Source organism: Chanodichthys erythropterus, chromosome 24 (genome assembly GCF_024489055.1).
Source record: "Chanodichthys erythropterus isolate Z2021 chromosome 24, ASM2448905v1, whole genome shotgun sequence".
NCBI classification, from domain to species: domain Eukaryota; kingdom Metazoa; phylum Chordata; class Actinopteri; order Cypriniformes; family Xenocyprididae; genus Chanodichthys; species Chanodichthys erythropterus.
In genome coordinates, this window is record NC_090244.1 from 10,896,230 (window position 1) to 10,919,790 (window position 23,561).

Consider the following 23,561-nt stretch of genomic DNA (forward strand, 5'->3'; position numbering starts at 1 on the left):
TAGGAAAACAAAAGCTGCGCTTATCTGTTATTACACAGACCCGGATACATCTCAGCACCATAGCAGATAGCATTACTCCAATGAAGGGAAAAGGACACCTGTTAATAGACTTACCCTGAATTTAAGGGGTGGTCTGGATGGACTGCCACTGGCTTGCTTTTTTTGGCAAAGCTTCCCTGTCTGACGCAGTTATTTTGCGGGGTTAATAAATTTAACCTGTCGACCACCCATTGACGCCAATGCAGAGGCTGGAACTATGAAGCGTAGCTTATGACACAAGCACTTGAATACTCTCAGCAGGGACTCTGTTTCTCTTGAGGTGGAGTCCCTCAAGGCCCATTGTTGAGGCACTTTTTGATCTGCTCTGTGGATCTGCCACATCTTCAAACACCTCGCATCGAAACAACCAAGCATTCAACTTAACCTAACAACAGATGTCTTCTAGTTCTCTTGAAATATCTTTCTAATTTGCACCTTTCTACAACAATCACCGCAATGACTAAGGAGATCTTTCTTACCTTTGTTTAAGGACTGGATTACTGTTGTCGTCTTAAAGGATTTTGATGTGTTTAGCCTCTCTTTTTGTTTGCTTGTGAGTGTGTTTGAGAGCGATGCTGTCTACCCTGTGAGGGCTATGCTGTGTGAATCTCTCTACCTCTGTTACACCCTCCTTCGTTCGCTCACTCTCCCCCTCCCTTCTTTTGCTCTATAATAAACAGAGAACACGTGTCCTCTTGGATGATGCAGCCTGAGCCATACCAACAGATGAGAGCAAGATAGAGGGAGTGAGAGAGAAAGAGCAATCACAGAGAGGGACACACAGGAGAGAGACAGAGATAAGAAATTTGATACAGGAGAGGACTGAAGGAAGAGCGAAGGGCAGACAGGAAGGATGGAATCAAGGAGACAGAGGAGAAAAAAAAAAACAGTGAGACAGGGATATTGGCTGGAGGCTTAGGATGAAAGGCTGTCCAATTAGACCACAAGTAACAGCTCTGTACACGCAATTCTTACACTTTAGCAAGAAGGCATGAATTTGGCAGCATGAGCTTTTATCAAGTCAGTTTTTACTAGAAACTGTTCCCCCAGGAGATTATAAGTACATACTCATATACCCACCCAAACACTGCCATAACAAACCCACACATTTACTTATCACAGCACGAAGACACAGACACATACGCCCATGCACATGTTGGTAAAGAGCACTGTTTTCTTCTTTGTACTCTTTTATAGCAATTTACTTTTTTTCCCCTGAGGTCTACTTCTAATGATAGTCAATTTGGTTGTATTTCAGCCTATTTTTCATCATCTATATAAATCTTGGTAATTGGTAAAGGTCAGTTTTTGCTACCATATTTCTAAAGGCAAATGCTGTTGGCTTATAATTGGCTTATCTCGTTGTATAGGGTAGTGAAGGGTTCAAGGCTTGGTCCGGTTAGCCAGTCCTATTGGTACATATTGTACCTAGAAGAAACAAAATCTTTTTTTAATTAATGGTCATTCAAAAGTAGCTGAATGTCCTGACTACTTTTTTTGATGCAAAAAAATATAAATGTTTGTGGTGGTGGTGGCAATGTTTATAATGATGATACTGATAAAGATGACATTGAGGGTGATAACTGCATGTAATTTGCAAGACGCCAAGAGCACTGAATAGCAAATCAATATCCTCAAGATCACATCTAAAGAATAGAAAAACTGCAGCATGTCTTGTCTCCCCTTGCGGTCTCACTGTCTTTAAAATTCTTCAATGCGGTAACCAAGAAAGATCTTGCTGCCCATGACTAGTATGACTCAGCCAGTAGCTTCTGGGTATTGTCAGCAATTTTGAAAAGGCTATAAAACATTTCCCTGGTAATTTTGAAGGTCTTTTGCTGTCTGATAGTCCATATAACCCACTATGGAGCCACAATCAGCCATCTAAATAACATTTCACAATATCTTGTTGGCATAGTTGAAAAAAGGGGAAAAAGGTGAACATGCCAACTCACTACTCTATTGTTCCTACTTACACCATTTTAATAATATAAAATCAAATCAAAAATGTTCTGATAGATTTTATTCGACCATGGCAGCCTCCTGTCAATATCTGAGAGATGTTAAAGCAAGCCTACAGTATTTTAGCACACTTGTTGAGTTGACTGAATGAGAGATGTCAACTCGCATTATGCTTCAGTCTGACATATTCTTTGCTGAAGGCTGCTTTCCACTCTTCAAAAAAAAAAAAATGTTAATACACAAGCTCAAACCAGCCCTGAGTGAATATGTTTACCTTCATTGGGAATTATGGGCAAGTTATCACCACTTACTATACACAACAGTGTAGCACAGTGTACATTCCTCTGTTTCATTGTTTGTTGCAAAATTAAAGACAGTCACACATTCTTGGCTCACAGTCTTGCAGGCTAATTAACCCTTATTTGTCCTTTATATAAGCTCTGTGATAAGGAGAAATAGGTCAGTCGCCTTTTTTGGAAAGGTCTAGAACAGTAGATGGACTATAGCCAGGTTTGAAGTGGCGAATTGGGAGAAACCTGGCAGCAGTGAGGATCACATCTGATAGGCGAAGCACGTTTCGAGTCTTTTGTTTATCTGAGGTTTGTTTGTCTGTACCTGTGCCAATGTGACAACTTTAATCTGCTCATTGGTAAGCAAGACATACTCAAGGCATGTACTATGAAGGAGGCAAAACAGTTGTCCCAATGCAGTGTGGAGAGTGTCAGTGCATCTCTGTCTGAAGGAAAGACATCACAATTAAGAGTGTCAGAGGGCCATGCAGATGTTGATCACTGCTCTTCTGGTTCAGTAACTTAAGTGTTTTATTTTTTGTTTTTTTTTGCCTTTTGAATTCTCATTTCCTTGAATGTGGACAAGGGGCAAAAGTACCTTAAGTATGATAATAGGCAAAAAATCCAGGCAATGTTCATCACAGTTGACATACTTTAGGTTGACTTGTGGTTTTCATTTGCACATAGAGCTGCAAAATAAATGGAAATAAACAAATGAGATTTCAATTATGGTGTCTGCAATTGATTATATAAAGAGACAATTTCAGTATTAAACTTAGGTCTACACACTGCATCAAAATTTTCTATTTACACCCTGTTTTTGCACTGATGACAGTGAATCAACTTTGTTTTAAGTGTGATTTGAGTTGCTTTTTAGGAACTGATACTTGATGTGCCAACAATCACCACCTTGTTATCGAATCCCATGTAGACTCAATTTGTCTCAGCACATGCTTGAATCCAGATTGTCTGCAACATAAGAATACTTTATATTATTTGACTTACCACATGATTGAAGGAAAACGGTGAGGGATACACTTAATATATTGTGTCAGGCCTTGCTCAAGGACACAACGATGGCAGCTCATGGTTGACTACTTACGCTGCATTCACACGGGGCGTCGCATCAACGCTTGATGGAGGGCGTGTCTAAAGCTTGAGCTGATGCGACCGTCATGGTACAACAGCCAATCACATTATTTTTCTGTGTTGCATCAAGGCAGTTGGCCAGCGTCTGTGATCTGATTGGCTGACACCCGTGTTGGCGCCTGAAATGTGATCTGATTGAAGTTGAGAAACTTTCAACATCTGCCATGAGCAACGCAAGTGAAGTGACGTGAAGGAACCCACAATTCAGTTCGGCAAAACATGACGTCACCCATTCAAAGTAAAAGAGAAGCGTTGACGCCGATGCCCCGTGTGAATGCAGCGTTAAGAGATTGAAACAGCAACCATCTGGTAACTAGCCCTGTCACTATGACACACCACCTTGAAAAAATAAAAAAAAAAGTATACTGTAACTTCCTCTAAAGAGAATGTCTGTGGCTGCCGGTGCAAAATGCACTGACACAAGATGTAGGTTGTTGGCTTGTTACAATGCAGTTGCTAAGGTTGTCTCAGCACATGCTTAAATATGAATTGGATTCTGTCTGAAACATGATGCTTCTTATATGTGGTCATGTGCCACTCGAATGAAGAAGAAAAAGAACATGAGAGATAGACAGCTGAGCTATGACTCATCCCTCCATTATAGCAGGAACGAAGCATAACAGGTCACTCGACTCTGATATTTATGTTTGTTTTTTCTCATCAGCCTGAAAAAACTTGTCCGTCAAACTGGCATCGTCTGACACTGATAGAGAGAATGGGAAACAAGGTAAGGAGAGAGGTGGCAAGAGAAAGATAAAAATACAGCAAAATAAATGCTTTTATAAATGCTCAATCTACAATCTACAGTGAAAAGGGCAACTGGATCTCTAAAATACTGCAAATAAGACAGACGAATGAGGCACTGCAGGTAGATTAGAAGGGGAAGTGTGATGTCTTCCAAACCCCTTAATATCCGTTCCAACAATTCCAACATCAACAGTTTCCATGAGGGGGCATTTTGTCCGAAGAGGCAAGGAAGGCAGTGCCTAGTAAAAAAATAAATAAATACATATATATATATATATATATTATATATATATATATATATATATATATATATATTAGAAAATTGACAGTACAGATATATTAAGAAATATGAGATAAAACAGAAACATTTAGAAAAAGTAAGCAACTCACATGTTTGAACATCCACATTTTCATTCGTGTTGGATTCTAAAACTCAAAATGATGATGTAGATGAGCTGGATTTTGGCGACCGCTCATCTTATTTAAAGCCACACAACTGCACCTGTTGTGTTTAAAATCTGATGACTAATGGTTTGAAAAGTCATTATTAATAAATAGGCTAGCAACAGGTAGTACAAAAGAAAGCTAGAAAAAATGAGGGGACTTTGGCTCCTCATTTCAGAAGGGGGGGGGGGGGGGGATAAAACACTGTTCTCAACCTCCCACTTGCTAGTGCACAGGCTTGTTTGAGCCGGTGTTTCAGAGTGAATGCAAACCCAGTCGGGGAGAGATTAGCCACATCTGAAGAGCTGTGTGGGGGCGTTAGCTTAGATACGGCTAATCCTGACACCTCTGTTTCTCTCTCCATCTCTCACTCTTTTGCCTCTTATAAACCTTAAAGTCGTGTCTGTTCTTTTCAAATGAGAAGGTCTGAAAATCATCTCACTGAAACAGCTAAAAGACATTGAAAAGCTCAAAAGACAGACATGGGAATACTAGTGGATACTTTCCCTCCAACTCAGTTAAAAAGAGATGCGACACAGTCAGCTAAGCACAGATGGGATCTCAAATCTTTTGCAGGATTCTCATACAGTTAAAAAAAACATGAATAATTCTGCAGTGAATAAGAGGACTCTTGAGAGAGGAAGGGATTGTGACATCAATGTTTTTGTAAAATGATGTTCACTTTTTGGGTGCACATGCAAATCTAAAGGCACAGTGACGAGTTCTAGCACCACAGTCTACTCAAAATATGCAGCGTTGCTAGAGATGATGCTACTGTGGATACATTGTCCTTGCTTTACAAATTCTGTGAAAGGGCTCAGTTTGGTCAGTAACTGCTGTTTTCTGGCACTGAACACTGGACTACATCTTCATAAAATATTATAGCCTAAGTGTCTGCACTTCGAAAAATGTCTGGCATGCACTGTAAATAAGTTAGCCATAAATGCCACGGTCACAGATTCTTAACAAAAAACAGTGACTATTACCAGGGTTATGTGGCAGTAGTTGGGTCAGCTCCATGATCATGATTCTTAAGAGGAACAGTACATCACACGCTCATGCCAGAAAAGCCACACTGTGAATCCAGGTCAGGAGTGATTCATTGAGCAACAACAAGAAATGGTAGTGTTCTAGGAGACCCAGCATGGGTCATGGTGAAAAACCATTCACTATGAGGCCATGGAACAGTAACCTAGGATTTTTTTTTTTTTTTACAATTTTACTTTAATGTCTGAATAGTGTTTTATTCAATAAGGTCCTGGCCCTATTTGTAATCAAGCCACCAAATTATGTAACTTCAAGAGTGACTTTTGTTTAGTTTAGACCTTTCAAAGTCAATAAATCCCTCCTGCCCTACCCAAACCAACTCAGTTGAGGTTGCAGAGATAACAAGGTCGATATGACCATCCCAGAGGGATATATCAATAACTTCCATTCCAAAATCACGGATGAGATCATCCTCATCAGCTGACCCACATTTTACACATGAACAAGCAGCTGGGACTCTGTATTCATAAACATGCTCATTAAAACAAGAAGACCAAGACATTTGAAGACTTATACTGCAGAAAAGAGCATTTGAATATACTTACATATTCAAATAATATACAAGATCTTAAGGATAGGTTAACTTGGTGTTTTAAGAAGTGAGGGGAGAGAAAAGGGCACAGAGATGTGAAGACGTCCAGAGATTTGATTTGTCCTTGTGTTGACTGACGCAAGTAAGGCTTGTTCGCACACACACTCACAACCAACCTGGTGACGCATACAAATGTCACCTCTAATATTCTAAATGTAAGAACTCATGGATTATCAGAAACAAGCACCCTTTACATAAGAGCATAAATGCATTAATGTTAATTATTTATGTTTCAGTCTAAACACCGGAAATAACAAAGACTGAGCCGTTAAAGCACCAAATCTCTCGAGGGGAGATTATATTATATATATTATATATATATATATAAAAAACAGTCAAACCAAAATTTATTCAGACACCTTGAACATTTCATTCATTAATAGTTTATTCACTTTAGTTTAAGTAAATGGTAATAAAATATGACAAGATCTCAGAGTTAAACTGTCCAAAAAAATGAATCTTAATTATTTGCAAAACATGGTCAGGTCAAGTGTCTGAATAATTTTTGGTTCCAAATTTTTATCAGTTTTACTGGTAGTCCACTGTATGAAGAATGTTTGGGTATAATATGTCACAGTTCACTTTATTTTGCCATCCTCACTTACATAAATGAACTATAGTGTCCAGCACCCGCTAGTAAAAATATATTAAAAAAATCTGAATAAATTTTGGTTTGACAATATGAAGTTTCAAAAAAAGAAACAGAATGAAAACAATAGAATAAATTGATTTATTGACCATAACTAAATTGAAATAATGTTTATACACAGAAATATTACAGTAAAAAGTTCACAGAAAGTTTAACACAAGTCTCTCAATAACAAACATACACACATGACCCACTTTCTCACACATTCACAAGAAATCTGCTTGTACCTTTTTTACAATCTTTTGGACTTTCAGGCCTGTAGGTCTGTAATTTTCCTCTTTCTGTAGTTGATAACTAGACTAGAGGCAGTGAGGTGAGAGGACCGTCCTTTTTCCCACAGTTGGAAACTGTTTAGTCCACTCTGGCCTGCCTTAAACAAGCTTCTCTCTAAGCAATCCAATCGCTCCACCAGTGCTGATGTGTCCTCGTTGTAGGCATTCTGGGATGAGTCCATGGTCCGACGGAAACGACCAATGAAGGTCTGATAAGAGAGATGGGGACAGTATACAGATAATATGGAGGCACAATTATACATCCTTAGAGGATGCAGGGAGAGTTAGTGTAAAATAATAAAGATGTCTAAATGTTTCTTATCAGTTATACCAATAAACAAAATATAATTACTAAAATGTAATAAATTCATCACTAAAAATTATCAAAATAAGTAGACTTAATGGTGCAATCCACCATTTCTCACAAGGTTTAAGTTGTTTAAACACTAAAAATCATTTTGCATTTGCAATTTTACACATGTATTAAAGGAATTCTGCCATATTCTTAATGTTTAAAGCTGCTTGTAGTATTGCCATAACCAACATACAGTACCAACCATAATAACTATGCAGCAGACATTTAAAGTCCTAAATAATGCCATTTACTTTCCATTAACTAATTAACATGGAGTTTTAATTGCATTCACGGATTTAACACTATGGATCTGTACTTCCTATTAAACCGGCCATACCAGTCTGCCCAGCAACTGGTCAGTGCTAGTAATGATTCTAAACATATTGCTCCCTCTACTGGTTGAGGTAAGAAATAGCAGATCAGTAATGCATGCATGTCTCTCAGATGTTTAACTGACATAATTTTAGCATGTGAAGTTGCAAACATTAAAGGGTTGGTTCACCCAAATATGAAATTTCTGTCATTAATTACTCCGCCCTCATGTCGTTCCAAACCCGCAAGACCTTCATTCATCTTCAGAATACAAATTAAGATATTTTTGATGAAATCCTAGAGGTATATGACTCGTCCATAGACAGCAATATAATCACCACTTTCAAGGTCCAGAAAGGTACTAAAGACATTGTTAAAACCGTCTTTATTTAAAAACTTTATTTAACAATATCTTCTCTTCATTGTCATTCTCATATGTTGTTTACATCCAGTGCTTCCTTGTTCTACGTCAGAATGACGACTAATTATTGGCCGGCTCCTGCGTCAGCATCACACGTATGCATCGTGTTGCTCACGTGATCATCTTTGGCCAATACTGAGCTGATATTCATACGTAAACACTGAAGCACTCACCGTGCTTACTGAATCACTTGCGCACAGCCCCGGGTATACTTCGGCTGTCCGCATTCATGCACCGTCCGCATGACATAATTTTCGTTTGTGTTACATACTTTTCTGGACCTTGAAAGTGTTTGATTATATTGCTGTCTATGTACGAGTCATATACCTCTTACATTTCATCAAAAATATCTTAATTTGTGTTCTGAAGATGACCGAAGGTATTACGGTGTGGAACGACATGAGGGTGAGCAATTAATGACAATTTTGAACTAAACAACAACTACCCATTACCAAATATGTTTAAGTACAACTCATCACAATATCTTGTACAGTTAGCATTTAAAGATGATTTACCTCGCATTTGCTTGCTCTTTACGGTCATATTTTATCGTTTTATGACTATCTGTCTTGACATGCTCACCTGGAGGATAGTATTAGCGATCTCTGTGTTTTCTGGGCTGTCAAAATGCAGCATCTGGGAGCCTAAACCATAGTAATATGGCCCCATTTTGTGCAGGTCTACAACAGCGGGATCCGCCCCGAAAACTGTTCTCCAGCCTTCACGATACACCTTTGGCAGCTCCACAGACAGCACTCGCCTCTTCCTTTCATACAGGCCCTTGGCCAGCCAGAGTGGCATCTCCATCTTTGTGCCCTGAAACGTACAAACACAAGAATAAATCTGTGAAAAACAGAACTTTCTTCTCATATGGTGACGCCATTAGACCACCATACAAATATAGGGCCGTAACCACCATAGACATTTGGAGGACCTAATATTTAACATGACGTCACTCTGCTGCACTCCATTATACACCACTCTGTTTGTTGTTAGGATGACAAAGTTTTAAAAGTTAGATTTTTAGGCTGGTCAAACAGCACTCGTCAATGTCAAAATGATTGAGATGGCCAATAAAATTGGGATTTACTGTTCAAAGATGATGAGAGTGAATTCCAACGTAGCACTTTAATAGTTTTAACAGTGGAAGAAAGCATGGTAAGATACGAGCTAAAAATTTTATATATGACAACTATTTCATGATAGAAATGTTAAACGACTGACAGGAATATCCAGTGATGCAAACTACTTTTTAAAAAAATCAAATTTAGTTATTTTTAATTGAAAATATGCGATCATTTACATGATTCATGTGATAACTGCGCTTTCAACATAGTCATACAAATAAAAGTCAAAGTGTGCATATTTTAAAATAAAGTATTATTTGCAAATAATATAAATTGATTACTTCACAACTACAATTAAACCTAGAACTTATTTTTATTAATTTAGTGGTAACACTATTATTTTGTCATGAATATTTCCACAGTGCCATTTCACATCACTACGGAAGAGGATTAGGGCCAAGCAATAATAAAAAATAAAACCACTTCGAGATTGAAGTTGTTAAATTTAGAGAAAAAAATCGTTAAATTTCGAGAAAAAAGTCTAAATAAAATGAGAATAAACTCGTTAAATTACGAGAAAAAAGTAGTTAAATTTTGAGTAAAGTCGAGATAAAATGTTGAATAAAGTCATTAAATTACGAGAAAAAAAGTCGTTAAATTACGAGAACAAATTTGTTAAATTATGAGAAAAATGTCGTTAAATTTCAAGAAAAAGTCGAGATAAAATATTGAGAATAAAGTCATTAAATTATGAGAAAAAAAGTTGTTAAATTGCGAGAACAAATTCGTTAAATTACAAATTTGTTCTCATAACTTAACGACTTTTTTCTCGTAATTTAATTACTTTTTCTCGTAATTTAACAACTTTAATCTCGAGATGGTTTTATTTTTTTATTATTGCTTGGCCCTAATCCTCTTCCGTACATCTCAAATAATGTAATGTTTAATAATTTTTTGTAGTGGAAATGACAGTTATGGTAATTTTATTTTATTTTCTAATTAAACATTTTTTCTTTATCCCTTAAGACTAATTTCATAACTGCATCTTATGTATTAAACAGACATTTCACTCTTTATGCACAATTTGACAAAATTACAGATTGTTTGGAAATGATGCCCAATAAAACTATTCTGAACACTTTTGCTTTTTTATTATTTATTTTGCTTTCTTGAATGCTCTGACAGTGTTGTCTCCTTGGTAAAATACACTAAAATACGAAAAAAACTTTGTTGATGCAAAAATGTTGATCATGGGGGAAATTATGCCATTATGCTAACTAAGAGACTAATGCTAATTTGCGAAAATCATTTCTACACAAATACATATTCACGTTTCGTTTAAATCATTATACTTTAAACATGATTTATATTTTATAAAGGCTGTCTTAAGACAGAAGATCTGGGACAAGTGTAAACAAAAACATTTTGAACAGTTCAAAAAGTTGTGTTATCTTTATTCTGCATAGCATAGCACATAAAAGTGCTCCAAAAGCGATTAAAAGCTTTTATAACCGTTTTTAAACAAACATTAGTGATATTAATGTATTAGTATACCTCCGGTATGTCGCGAGTCTCGCTGGATTTCTCTAGAAACCCCAATCTCGGGAACGCGCTCTCCGTCCTGCACGGCAGTCGCTCGTGAGAGAGTAAAATATCATCCAGAGAAAAGAAATTCTCCTCCATTCCAATACCCGGAGGAATGGGCATGTAGGATTGCGCGTCCATTTATTTATTTACAATAATTGAACGACAAATGAGCAAAAAAAATCGAACAGAAGATAAAAAATAGAGACAAACTTGTCAAAACAACAGCAGCATTTGGCGCGCAACTTCAAATGAGAAGCAATAGAGCATAGAGCAGAAGGAGCATCGAACAGGCCCGAGCAGTCGATAACAGAGTGATGAAGATCCTCTTCAAATAGCCTATTCTTTGATTTGCAGCATTTGATTGAAACATATGGTGAATAGGAAGAGAATACCAGGCCAGTTTAAAAAGAAAAGACATTACTGCTGCTGTATTTATTTATTTAGAATCTGTTAAAGTCGTTTTAATAGCAACAAACTTTTTATAAGAAGAGAAAAACAAAAAGAAAAGAAGATGAAAAGAAAAAAGAAGGAGCAAAAATATTTATATTAACATTTACCTAATGCTTCTTATGTGTAAAACTATCATGCGCATTTATTACTTTGGCCATCAGATGTCGCTATTTCTTTAATTTACCCACGAGACAGTCTGTAATTGCAGTGATTACTACTGTCTGTCAGTTACTGCATACCATTACAAGAACAAGAATAGTCTCACGTAAACAATGGTTTACCAGTGGCCTGTCATTAAATAGGATTACAAAACTATATTATCATCTTGTTGTGAATTCAAAAGTTGTTTACAACACAATATAAGCAGACACACACAATGAAAGTTTATAAGTCAGTTTCTATTCCTAAATAGAATATATTTGTTCTTTAAAGGTCTCAGTTAATATATATAAAAATTAATAATATTATAATTATCTTGATCTATCAGGTGCTTTTCATCTTCATATACATGCCATACTCAAATCATCTTTGATTTACAGCACAACATATGAAATATACATGCATAAAGAGACAGCACCAAGTCACTGTCTTCGTTTAAAAAGCAGATCTTATGATCACAGCCAAATTTGCAGAACAGACTCAGTACTGTCATACTACTTCTTTTTATAGACATAAATTATGGTTTTTGCTCACATACTGTATTCTTAGATGACCATAAATCATATTCTCAAAATGGTATGACATTGAACGCATTAGTTTATTTTAACTATATTTTTGTATTGAGAGATAGGCAGCAGTTGCAGAAAATAATATAATAATCATATATTTTATGTTAATTTTAAAAAGCCTCAGGGGAAGCAAATGTAATGATTTACAGCAGTGTCTACGGTTGTTATGGTCATGTCTCGAAAAGATTTAACTAAGTTTAATGCAATGCACACTTTGATATTAGTGATGTGGTCCATACATAATGTATGAATGCAGAAATATTAATAAGCATAATTGATTTACTGCGAGCGATGAGTAGAAATACAGCAGACAGAGAGAGATGCTTTGTCTTGGCGGAAGTTATGCTTGTATTATATATTGCAATTATGTATTTTTCATTTATTGTGATTATTTTGTCATACCATATGTTTGTGTGTGATAATGCAACACTAAATAATTGACAATAAACGCAATAAAGCACTTTGAAGATGCAAACTGATGCACATATCAGTGCCATTTTAAACTAAACATGGTTTATGATGTCAATTTCCCCTGAGATTTCATGGCATTTTGACCTAATACACTCGCATTTTTGGCCCCGTTATGGAGATGAAAGATCATTTCCCTCAAGCAAGCATTTATTAGGCCTCCAACTGAATGAAAACATGAGGAGTACCTAAATTAAATAATGTCTGCCGCCTCTGTGTTAACTTCGTTATGGCAACGTTACTGGGTCACATCTCTGTCCTCCCTTAACTCCATATTCGGATCAGCAGGCGGCTGTTTGTTGGCGAGACGTTGTCTGTGTTAACTTCTTAATAATTGATTGTTCGGGCTAGATATTGTAAATCCATGCTCGCGTTTACAGCACATCTCGCCACTGTTAATCCGCGTATGCGCAGTAACCGCCTCTATTGTCTCCCAGCAGCAGCAGCAGCAGCAGCGCACGGACGGATCTGCGCGTGCAGGGGAGCGGCACACGTTGACCCGAATCTCCAGGCAGACGGACGAGCGGACCTGGACGTATACACTGGACGGGCATCATGACTGATGTATTTTGAGTCATTCCTCTTTGAATAAGAGAGAAAGCCTTTGCATTCAAAGTACTGCGGATGTGTTGTTGCGCGTGGTGATTCTGGGCAGGCTGTCCTGTCAGTTGCTTATAAGCGGAGAACGTGTTGCGTTTTTGCTCGCGCGAACGGCTTTATCACCCCCTTGTTCCCTCGTAAGTTAAGGTGATTATTGAGACTTTAGGTCCATGATTCGACCAGGAAAATGGGCTGTTGCGTCTGCGAGACACAGCTGTTTTAGTCAGACTTGACAACCGCGGATTTAAGCGCTTGTTTTGGTCGCTTGTTTGAAGGAGGCTCGAGAAGCGCCGCAGGGCGATCCGTGACACCCTTTCCGCGACACCCCCACCCATTTTAGCAGATACTTTTGGATGGGGGGCAAACAGAGCACAGCGGGGCGGCCCCGGGGTGCTTTTCCCGGTGTCTCGACAGATGACAGCGCGGTGCCACCCTCGGCCCACTTCGGGCACTACCGGCCAGGTGGCACGATGGGACTGCGCAGCCGCTCGGTGAGCTCTGTAGCGGGGATGGGCATAGATCACAGCGCCACGGTGCCCTTCGGGTTTTACACCCCCAGAGGAACAGACTCGGACAGAGCAGGAGGGGGGTCTGGCTCGGATCCCGCTCATAACGGGAACGGATACCAAGAAACTGGCGGGGGGCACCACACGGACGGTATGCTTTACCTGGGATCCCGGGCGTCGTTGGCAGACACTTTGCCCCTGCACATCGCGCCCCGATGGTTTAGCGCCCACAGCGGTAAGTGATAACTCAAACTCCGCATAAACAGGGCGCAGTGGCACAAAGCTACATCGATGCCACCACATGTAGTACGGAATATCACTCGAGGGCATCCTGCTGCTCCAGTTTTCGCGCCGGCGGGAGGGGGAATGCGCACGAGACCTGTCTGACCAACGGCTGGACTCGACTGGCGCGAATTGACGTTAATAAACCAGGTTGCCAAATCTTACTGGAACAATTAGCCTGTGATTAAAGAGGGAGGGGGATTCAATGGTTATCATCCGCTTTTCTCCAACCACAATATGTCTCTCTGACTGGGTCATAGTGGTAGGGACTTTGATTCATCCCAGTGAACTCGAATATCTTCAACAAAAAGATTCGTTCACTTGTTTGTAGGTCGAGCATGGAGTTTCTTTTGTGTGAGAGAAAGTCATTGAATCGTTCGCTGAGCCTATTTAAAGGGTTAGTTTACCCAAAAAATGAAAATTCTCACCCCCGTGTCGTTCCACATCCGTAAGGTCTTCATTCATCTTCGGAACACAAATTAAGATATTTTTGATGAAATCCGAGAGGTATGACTCGCAATATAATCAACACTTTCAAGGTCCAGAAAGATACTATTGAATTGTTTAAAAAGTCGACACGACTGCAGTGGTTCAACCTTAATTTTATGGAGCGTTGAGAATACCTTTTGTGCACAAAAAACAAAAATAATTTATTCTTTATAATTTAACTTTATTCAACAATATCTTTAATCAACCCTTTAATTTGTTTTAGTTCATTTTTGCTGGGCATGGATTTAAAGTCACGATGAAATCAAAATTAACAATATTTGTGTATTTATTTATTATAAATGATTTATCTGTGCCCATATATATATTTTTTTTTTTAAACTTCATGTGCTCTTGCAATGATATCTCTGATGATATCTCAGAATTAATTTCTGATGGACAAAATCAAGTCCTGCTCTACATTTTTTCTAAAAAGCCATTTCACTTAGCCTATGTGTCACAATAGAAAAGACTATCACTACTTCCGTTTCATGCCAACTTTAAAAAAGACAATAATAGTTTTGGTACGATAATTTATTTTACATTCATTATTTTAATTGTTGTTATAATTCCACATATTCATAGACTGTTCACACCTTTCTCTCCTTATTGTGATTGAGATTATTTCACTTGACAAACTGAACAAACAACAGTCAGTTAGTAAGCAGAACTAAACGTAAGAGATGCTGATCTATCTTTCACGACTGAGATGTCTTTCTCATTCGTTTTGTTCAAATTAATGAAGTTACTCATTCATTGTTTAGACTAACAAAGTCCACTCGTTCAGTGATGAGCATTTGTTTAAACCAACACAATGCTTCTTCATCACAACCTGCACTCGAACGCATTTATGCTAGCAGTCCTTTAAGACAGGAAAGCAGTCACATCTAACGGAAGAGACAGAAATATGAGTCAGTACATGTAAGTGAACAAGAACGATTCATTCAGGACTGAAACACCACTACTGGGCTTGTCAAGGCCTGAGCCGCAGCGCTCTGATGCCTTCCAGCCTCAGTCCCTCGCTGCTCGTTAAGCAAGCCCCAAATGTGGCCTCCAGAGGAAACCTGCCAGATGTAAACAATCTGACTCACTTTTTCTCTTAAAGGTTATTTCACTGACACCAAATGAGCTTCCCCTTATTGTCAGGGAACGAAGCTCATGTTAACAGGTGAGGCGTTCAGCTCTTAATGTCATGGTGTGTGATTTGGCCTCTAAACAGTGATCACACACAGGTTGCCAGGTTGCTACTGTGAGTTAATGAATGTCACAGTGAACACAGAGGAGGTCAGGTGCCTTTCTAAAGGGTGGGGTCCAGGGATCATTAGGGGAAACGGTTCTAGGAAAAGTACTGCATGTTCCCCTGTGTTTGAAAGTAAGGCTTAGTAAATAGGTATATTTTCAAGTCAAACACTTAATGAAATGCAAATGACTCATCTGAAACACTGACTTAAACATACCCACACATATCAGCCCAGTTTATCCATAATTAAAAACTGCATAAATACATCCACCCTGCAATTGTATTGCTCTCTTTTAAAGGCATAGTTCATCCAAAAATGAAAATTTGGTCATTTACTCATCCTCATGTCATTCCAAATATGTATGGCTTGCTTTCCTCTGTGGAATACAAAAGAAGATATTTCAAAAATTGATGTTGTGACTGCATTGGTATTATGACAGAGAAACATCAAGTAATTAAATGTAAAGTGTTAATTTTTTTGTTTTATTTAAATACTCATTTATACTTCTTTTATCTAACAACTAGTTAGCCTTTCATACGTTGATCCCCCAGAAAAGTGTACTGATATGTTTTAAAACATTGATCTGTTTATTTGAGTGTTTGGGCCCTATACACCCGGCGCAATGTGGCGCCAGGCGCAACGCAAGTGTTTTTTGCTAGTTTCAGCCCAACGCTGTTATCATTTTCACGTCCTGTACCACGTTGTTTAAATAGCACATGCATTTGCACCCATTTGTGTGCCCATGGGCATGCTGGTCTGAAAACGAGATGTGTTTAAGCCAACATGTTCTCCAACCATTATGAACATATAGGTCGTTTGTCACTTCCCTGAAATACAACCCATAGGAGTGTTTACTAAAGTGGCGCCCCTATCGACAACAGGACACTTTCATTTTAATTCATGAAATCCGACCAAAAGGAGCGTTTGCTAAAGTTGCACTTTCATTTTAATGCATTGTTCTCTTTTATCTGCATCATATTTCGGGTTTTGCGTAGCTCAATTGGCAGAGCATTGCAATAACAATATGCAATGTGATAATGCGATCGTGTGTTCGATCCCAGGGAACGCATGTGCTCATAAAGTATATGCACTATAAATCACTAAGGGTGGGTTTAGGGATGGGGTGGGTGTAGTCGTTAATAAAAAAATGGAAATAGGAGAAATGGTGTAAAAAGTCCACACTTTGGGTCTCATTTATGAAACATTCGTAAATATACGAGTAAATATGTGAGTGATTTGCGCGTAAAGAGACCTTCCCGAAAACTCTTCTCCGGATTTACAAATACTTCGTAAACGTCGGAAGTGATAGTGAAATGTGTGTGTGCATTAATGATTTCCAATCAGTCGTAAATGGGACACGCGTGCGCGCTCATTCTCAATTACCATAAATCCCGCCCATTAAATCCGACTGACAACTATATATGGGCATCATATTATGACACCAAATGAAGGATTTTGGACATTTTATAGGAAACAATTTCCATAACAAATAAGGGTCCATTAGTTTGCCCAACCGTATTGAAATCAATCCATTATTTGATTAAAGTGCTCCGTTTGCAGATGCTATTACTGGCTCTCACAATAAAAGTAAAAAGAAAAAAACGTATGTAATTACTATATATAATATTTTTTCAACATGCTGTGTAAATATGTACCTTATTAAGGTGAATTAAAATGCAGCCTTATTAATGACCAAAACGTTCGGATGTTAAACGCACTATTTACGCGTGGCTGGGAGCAGGTGTAGATTTCTTTCGTACCAACTAACATTTGGAAAATACGAACATTTTAATGAATCCGAAAATTTACGCCAGAACCAGTTTACACACGATTTACACAAAAATTTGTTCTGCTCGTGTTTCATGAATGAGACCCATTGCATTTAAATGAACACGCATTTTGATTGATAATGACAGTCATACGCCATTTCATGAGGACAGATGTAACACGACACTGTCATTATTTTTACGCCAGCTAGAGGGCGCATGACTTTAAAACGTAAATATAGGTCATAATAAGGTGCTTGAAAAACGACCTATAGGGTGTTTTTTTTGGGGGGGGGGGGGGGGGTGGGGGGGAGTCTCGTTCAGGCGCATTGTTGGCGCATTGCTATTATGAGAAATAGACTGCATGTTTCTGTGCTGCTGCGCGTCCCTGTGTGTGTAATAAGCAGAGTGTACGCACATTGTGCCTAAAGGCGCATATTACTAATGTGCTCTTTAAATAACAAAAAAATATTGAGCCATTGACTTTAGACCAGGTTTCAGTTGGTCAATGGCACAATATTTTTTTATGTTAGTAATATGCACCTTTAGGCGGGCACACAACGTGCGTACACTCTGCTTATTACACACACAGGAATGTGCAGCACATGCACAATATTAAAAATAATATTTTTACAATGTAAAATATTATTATTGTGTGCATAAAGATAAAAATGCTTTGGTGGAATCCGGCTTGTCTCGTAGATGGTCTGTTCGCACGCTTTAACCTCGCACACGAGCAGATCCATTTCCTTGTTAGAGAAGCGTTCAGTTTTTCCGCTTGCAAATTCCGCCGTGTAAATAGCGATCCCCTTTAAAAGCGCTTTTAAAGGGAATGTGAGATGAGACTCTGATTGGTTTATTGCACAAAACACACCGTTGACTGATTAAGAGACAAGGTACAACACTTTTAGACCATGCGCCAGGCGCACAGACCATTTTTCCCGTCGTTAAACTAGCAAAAGTGGATTCGGACACACCCTAAGTGCACCGTGTGCTTTAGACCATGTGCTTAGATCGTTAAAATAGGAGCCCTAGAGAGTGAGTTTGGGGCGGGACTATCAGTCAGACTGGCCAAATGTAAATGGAGGGAGTGCTCAGGAAACCTGTTTGACACTCGTTATTTTTGCAATTCTAGTGGCACAGAAACCTCAACCTTTTATTTAACAAAAGCACATTTATGTTCTACAGTTCTGTTTGACTTTTCAGAAGAAACTTTAGCGTTATGGATCTGATAAGCAAGCGGTAAGCTTGTATAATCTGTAGAGCTATCAACCCCCTACAGGCTCCATAAAGCATGAATGAGGCTGGATTCAATCAGTGTCTTACAAGTTAATTCTGTTTATTTTCACTAGGCAAACAAAAGTTCTGTTTACACCAGTGGCTGGCCTACTTGCAACATTTCATACTTCAAGCCTACTTGCTTTATTCATCTATCTCTGTGTCAAACTTCATCCATGTTATTTACAGTAAGTTCATTACAGTTACCATCTTTGGTAATTGGATTCAATTTTTCTTTTTTTCTGTACTGGAAGATCCAGTTATTACATTTTGATAAACAAGTATATTGTAAAAAACAAAATGAAAATGCATGAATTCACAATAAGATCATTAAAGGGTTAGTTCAACCAAAAATGAAAATTCTTTCATTAATTACTCACCCTCATGTCATTCCACACCCGTAAGACCTTCGTTCATCTTCAGAACACAAATTAAGATAATTTTGATGAAATCTGATGGCTCAGTGAGGCCTCCATTGACAGCAAGATAATTAACACTTTCAATTCTCAGAAATCTACTAAAGACATATTTAAAACAGTTCATGTGACTACAGTGGTTCAACCTTAATGTTATAAAGCGATGAGAATACTTTTTGTGCACCAAAAAAACCCTGAAATAATGACTTTATTCAACAATATCTAGTGATGGATGATTACAAAACACTGCTTCATGAAGCTTCGAAGCTTTACAAATCTTTTTTTTCGAATCAGTGGTTCAGAGTGTGTTTCAAACTGCCTAAGTCAAGCCCCCCAATGGTGAACCATTGAAATTTTGAAACACTTATGACGTAACGAAGCCTCGTTCACTGAAATCACATGACTTTGGCAGTTTGATACACTCTCCAAACCACTGATTCGAAATAAAAGATTCGTAAAGCTTCAAAGCTTCATGAAGCAGAATTTTGAAATCGCCCATCACTAGATATTGTTGAATAAAGTCGTTATTTTGTTTTTTTGGCGCACAAAAAGTATTCTTGTCGCTTCATAACATTAAGATTGAACCACTGTAGTCACATGAACTGTTTTAAAATACGTCTTTAGTAGCTTTCTGGACATTGAAAGTGTTAATCATCTTGCTGGCAATGCAGGCCTCACTGAGCCATCGGATTTTATCAGAAATATGTTAATTTGTGTTCTGAAGATGAATGAAGGTCTTGCGGGTGTGGAACATGAGGGTGAGTAATTAATGACAGAATTTTCATTTTTGGGTGAACTAACCTTTTAAGATGCATTTGAATAGGGTGAATTTCCTTCTAAATTTAAATTGAAAATAGATTATGTAAAATTAATGTAAAACAAACAATATATTTCTGAAACAGTAGTTGTGCTGGTCTGTGCAAAACTCCATAGAGCCACACCATAGTAGGTTATTGCTATGCTGTTGCTAGAATGATCTAAATGGTTGCTAGTGTTTTCTGGGTGGTTGCTAGGGTATTGCTAGGACGTTCTTATCTTCCTTAGTTTATTTGATATTCTGATCTTAGGATATGTGATTTTTTTTTACTGCCTGCGAGAAAATCATAAATCTGATTTCTTAGCAAAGAACTAGCACACCTCCCCTTAACAGACCACACAACTTGAGATTTCGTTCATGTTCGTATCACAGTGTGGGACTAGTTATAGTCTGGACTACAAGTATGAGCAATTGATGGTTTCCTTGGGAAGTGCTACTAATAATCAGTAATTGCCTTTGTTTAAAGAGTAAGCACTGGTGATTTAAAGTTGAGTCATTGACATTTGTTCATTGAGAGGAAGTTGTTCAGATTAAGTAGGCTCATTGTGTGGGTAACAGTGTTTAATTTCCAATTAGAAAGTGGTATTTCTTGCTGATCTTTTAGTCGAAACCATGAATTCCATTCTGCGCTGTCACAGCAGTCTTTACGCTCTCTTACATACTGTAGCTAGTTTATTTCAAAGCTGGTAGAATTCATGTTACAGCTGTAGCATTTGTGTCAAAGGCTGGTCAACTTATTGAGGCAGTCACTCACCTGTTTGCTGCACGCAAGCAGATTAAAAGCAAAAGTAATCGCTCTACTAAAAGTGCTCTGTATAATCATTATTGCTCACCCATTAGAAAACGGAGTAATCATTCACTGCTGCCTGTTTCCCGCTTTAAAAGCAGCCCCCATCTGAGCCGATATCACAACGGAAGTCTTTAATATGATATTTTAAGTAAACATCAATGTTTTGCATTAATTGCAACCAAAAGAGTGATACGGTGCTGGTTTTGGTGGCAAGTCTTTTAGGAATGTTGGGATTGTTGAACATCTGTGCTGATTTGTCTGGCAGCAGGATTCAAGAAATATAGGTCACTCGCAAATTATTTCTGCTTTTTCTTTGCCTCACTGGTCTCTCTCTCACTCTCTCTCTTATATCAGGGTGTAATACATTTATGCAAAGACACAGATGCACATACACATGCACTGCATATTACTGACACAAAAGGAAGACACAGAGTCCCAAAACAAAAGCAGACACGCACGTATACACAGACACACAGGGTGCATTCCAGTCACCTGGTATTGTCCTCTGAATTATTATTGGTATTGTCCTCTGTCTTCTGAATTATAAGTATAATGTGAGGGGGGAATGTGTGTGCGTGACCCGTGCTGGCAAAATGAGTTGGAATGCGCACAGTCTAATTTCGAGCTACATGCAAACCAAGTGAAAAATGTCAATTTTAGTCGAAATTGAGGTTTTCACAAAAATTAGTTCATTAAGCCCTCATCTAGCGATCCCAATGCTCCAAATAGCATTTAAACATTGAAAAATATCTTTACTTGAATGTTTTTCTGAGAGGAGTATCTTTCCTTTGACCATGAAAAATGCCGTTTTTCACTGCTTGGTTCTCGTCGACTGGCGAAAGCGCAGCATTCCAACTTTGTGAATATTCATAGTGAATTTTCGATGGCATGAGTCTGAACCAATGAAATGTGATTTTCAAACTCATGCTGATGTAAACAAAACAATCTTATTCGCGTTGACTGACAGATCTGAAATTCGCAGTGCGCACAAAGACGCCTCAGCGCACGATCACGCTATCAAACAATATAAGTTGAAATATATATATATATTTTTTTTTTCCTATGGATATTGGTTTTGTGCCAGATTTGGTGGTATTACCAAGGATTTTATGAACTCGATTTTTCTCAAAATTGACTTTGTTGACTATATCTACTTCAAACAGGTGTAGCTCAGTCATTTTTTGTCAGATTCCAACATTTCATATAACATTTTTAAATTTTTTTTTTTAAAGAGAATGTAAGAATAACAATAACTCGTTTTTGAAAATTTGCTCATTGCGACTCATTTTGCCAGCATGGCAATGATGAGATGGAAGTGCTGTCAAATCGATTAATCACGATTAATTGCATCTAACATAAAAGTTTGTAAATATATGAAGAGTTTGGTTCCAAAACGCAATAACTCCATTTTGATTAATTTGAGTAAAAAATCGTTTTCTTTACCCTGAAAGTGGCAAGATGAAAACCACTATTTTCTGTTTCAAACTTTCACATAGCATCTTTTGGTTATAAAAACATTAAAAATTAAAATCTACATTTTGATTTTAAAAAGTTTATTATAAGAACATATTATTTTTTCCCCAAAAATGCAATAAATCCATGACACTTTTTTTTTTTCAAAATGCAATTAATCCATCAATATAAAAGTTATTTTTCAAATTGAAAATACACAACAAAGTAAGTTGATTCACATATATGACAGAGTCTAAACTTTGCAAATATTTATCTTATATACGGACATTTTACTAAAAATACATTCAGCCATCGCTCCCAAAATTAATTCAACGGGTCGTCTTGTTAATGTTATAAATTATTTGTCATTAACGATTAAATAAACACATTTGCAGAGTACATTGGTATTAAAAACGGCTTTTTAAAAAAGCCTTCAATGTTTACAGTGGGTGGAATGGTGCGCTGTGATTGGTTGAGAGCGTTCTGCAGAAAAAGGAGACTGGCGTTTGTTGCGTTTTGAAAAGAAAGGGAGAAAACATGACAGAATAGCACAAAATTAATAAATGACTTTTCAATACCGAGCAGATAAAATACTGATTTTGGCGGAAACTCAGTTTTTTTTTTAAATGGCATTTATCGCGTTTTGGAACCAAACTCTTCATATATATGTGTGTTTGTGTATGTGTATATATATTTATACACACACACACACACATATATATATTTACAAACTTTTATGTTAGATGCGATTAACTCGTTTTTGAAAATTTGCTCATTGCGACTCATTTTGCCAGCATGGAAGTGCTGTCAAATCGATTAATCACGATTAATTGCATCTAACATAAAAGTTTGTAATATATATGTGTGTGTGTGTGTTTGTGTATGTATATATTTATACACACACACACACACACACATATATATATTTACAAACTTTTATGTTAGATGTGATTAATCACGATTAATCGATTTGACAGCACTTTCAGCTCCCACGTTGACTCAAGTTTGATGATGTTGCACTGAACTTCTACACATATCCCCTTCTCAGTGCGTAGCGAGCCGTGTACACTGTGTAAGGCCCCTGTGAATTGAAACGCAGCTACACACTGCAGAGTTGAAGGAGGTCGGCTGTTGCTGTGACAACCCTGTCGCTTGCCACCGCTGTTTTCAGGCTGCAGTCTTACATGCGGCCTCAACATGCCTGCCACCCCCACAACACTCGCACACTCATTTCATCGAGACCCAGAGGGAGGGAAAGAGTGCGCGAGAAAGACATTTTCCCCCCCGCCCCGTCACTCACACTTCCTGCATGTAGCGGCTCCTGTGAATGACAGCTGCCAGAGCTCCT

At 37.9% G+C, this 23,561-nt stretch overlaps 3 protein-coding genes across 7 annotated transcripts in view; 1 reads left to right on the top strand and 2 right to left on the bottom strand.

Moving 5' to 3' along the window:
- Positions 1 to 665, bottom strand: part of ndrg4 (NDRG family member 4) — a 38,680-nt gene extending 38,015 nt beyond the window's left edge. For all 5 annotated transcript variants that reach the window (XM_067380699.1, XM_067380696.1, XM_067380697.1 and 2 more), the window contains exon 1: positions 519 to 665. The gene's annotated coding sequence lies outside the window, so the exon portion shown is untranslated. The remainder of the gene's footprint in view (positions 1 to 518) is intronic.
- Positions 666 to 7,013: 6,348 nt separating this feature from the next.
- On the bottom strand, positions 7,014 to 11,177 carry gins3 (GINS complex subunit 3). The gene is made up of 3 exons (XM_067380030.1): positions 10,901 to 11,177; positions 8,862 to 9,095; positions 7,014 to 7,400 (listed from the first exon to the last, which is right to left on the bottom strand). Exons 1-3 carry the CDS (start codon positions 11,069 to 11,071, stop codon positions 7,170 to 7,172), a joined length of 636 nt encoding a protein of 211 aa, XP_067236131.1. The 5' UTR covers positions 11,072 to 11,177; the 3' UTR covers positions 7,014 to 7,169.
- Positions 11,178 to 13,024: 1,847 nt separating this feature from the next.
- Positions 13,025 to 23,561, top strand: part of znrf1 (zinc and ring finger 1) — a 45,234-nt gene continuing 34,697 nt past the window's right edge. The window contains exon 1 of the mRNA XM_067380029.1: positions 13,025 to 13,920. Coding sequence (XP_067236130.1) covers positions 13,533 to 13,920 — 388 coding nt within the window. The 5' untranslated portion in view covers positions 13,025 to 13,532. The remainder of the gene's footprint in view (positions 13,921 to 23,561) is intronic.

Bases quoted from the DNA above. Each gene is read 5' to 3' on its own strand.
- gins3 (XM_067380030.1), bottom strand. From the start codon at position 11,071: ATGGACGCGCAATCCTACATGCCCATTCCTCCGGGTATTGGAATGGAG. The intron at 9,096-10,900 runs GTATACTAATAC...TGTACGTTTCAG, and splicing joins AGACTCGCGACATACCGGAG to GGCACAAAGATGGAGATGCC. The intron at 7,401-8,861 runs GTGAGCATGTCA...CTCTCTTATCAG, and splicing joins TCGCTAATACTATCCTCCAG to ACCTTCATTGGTCGTTTCCG.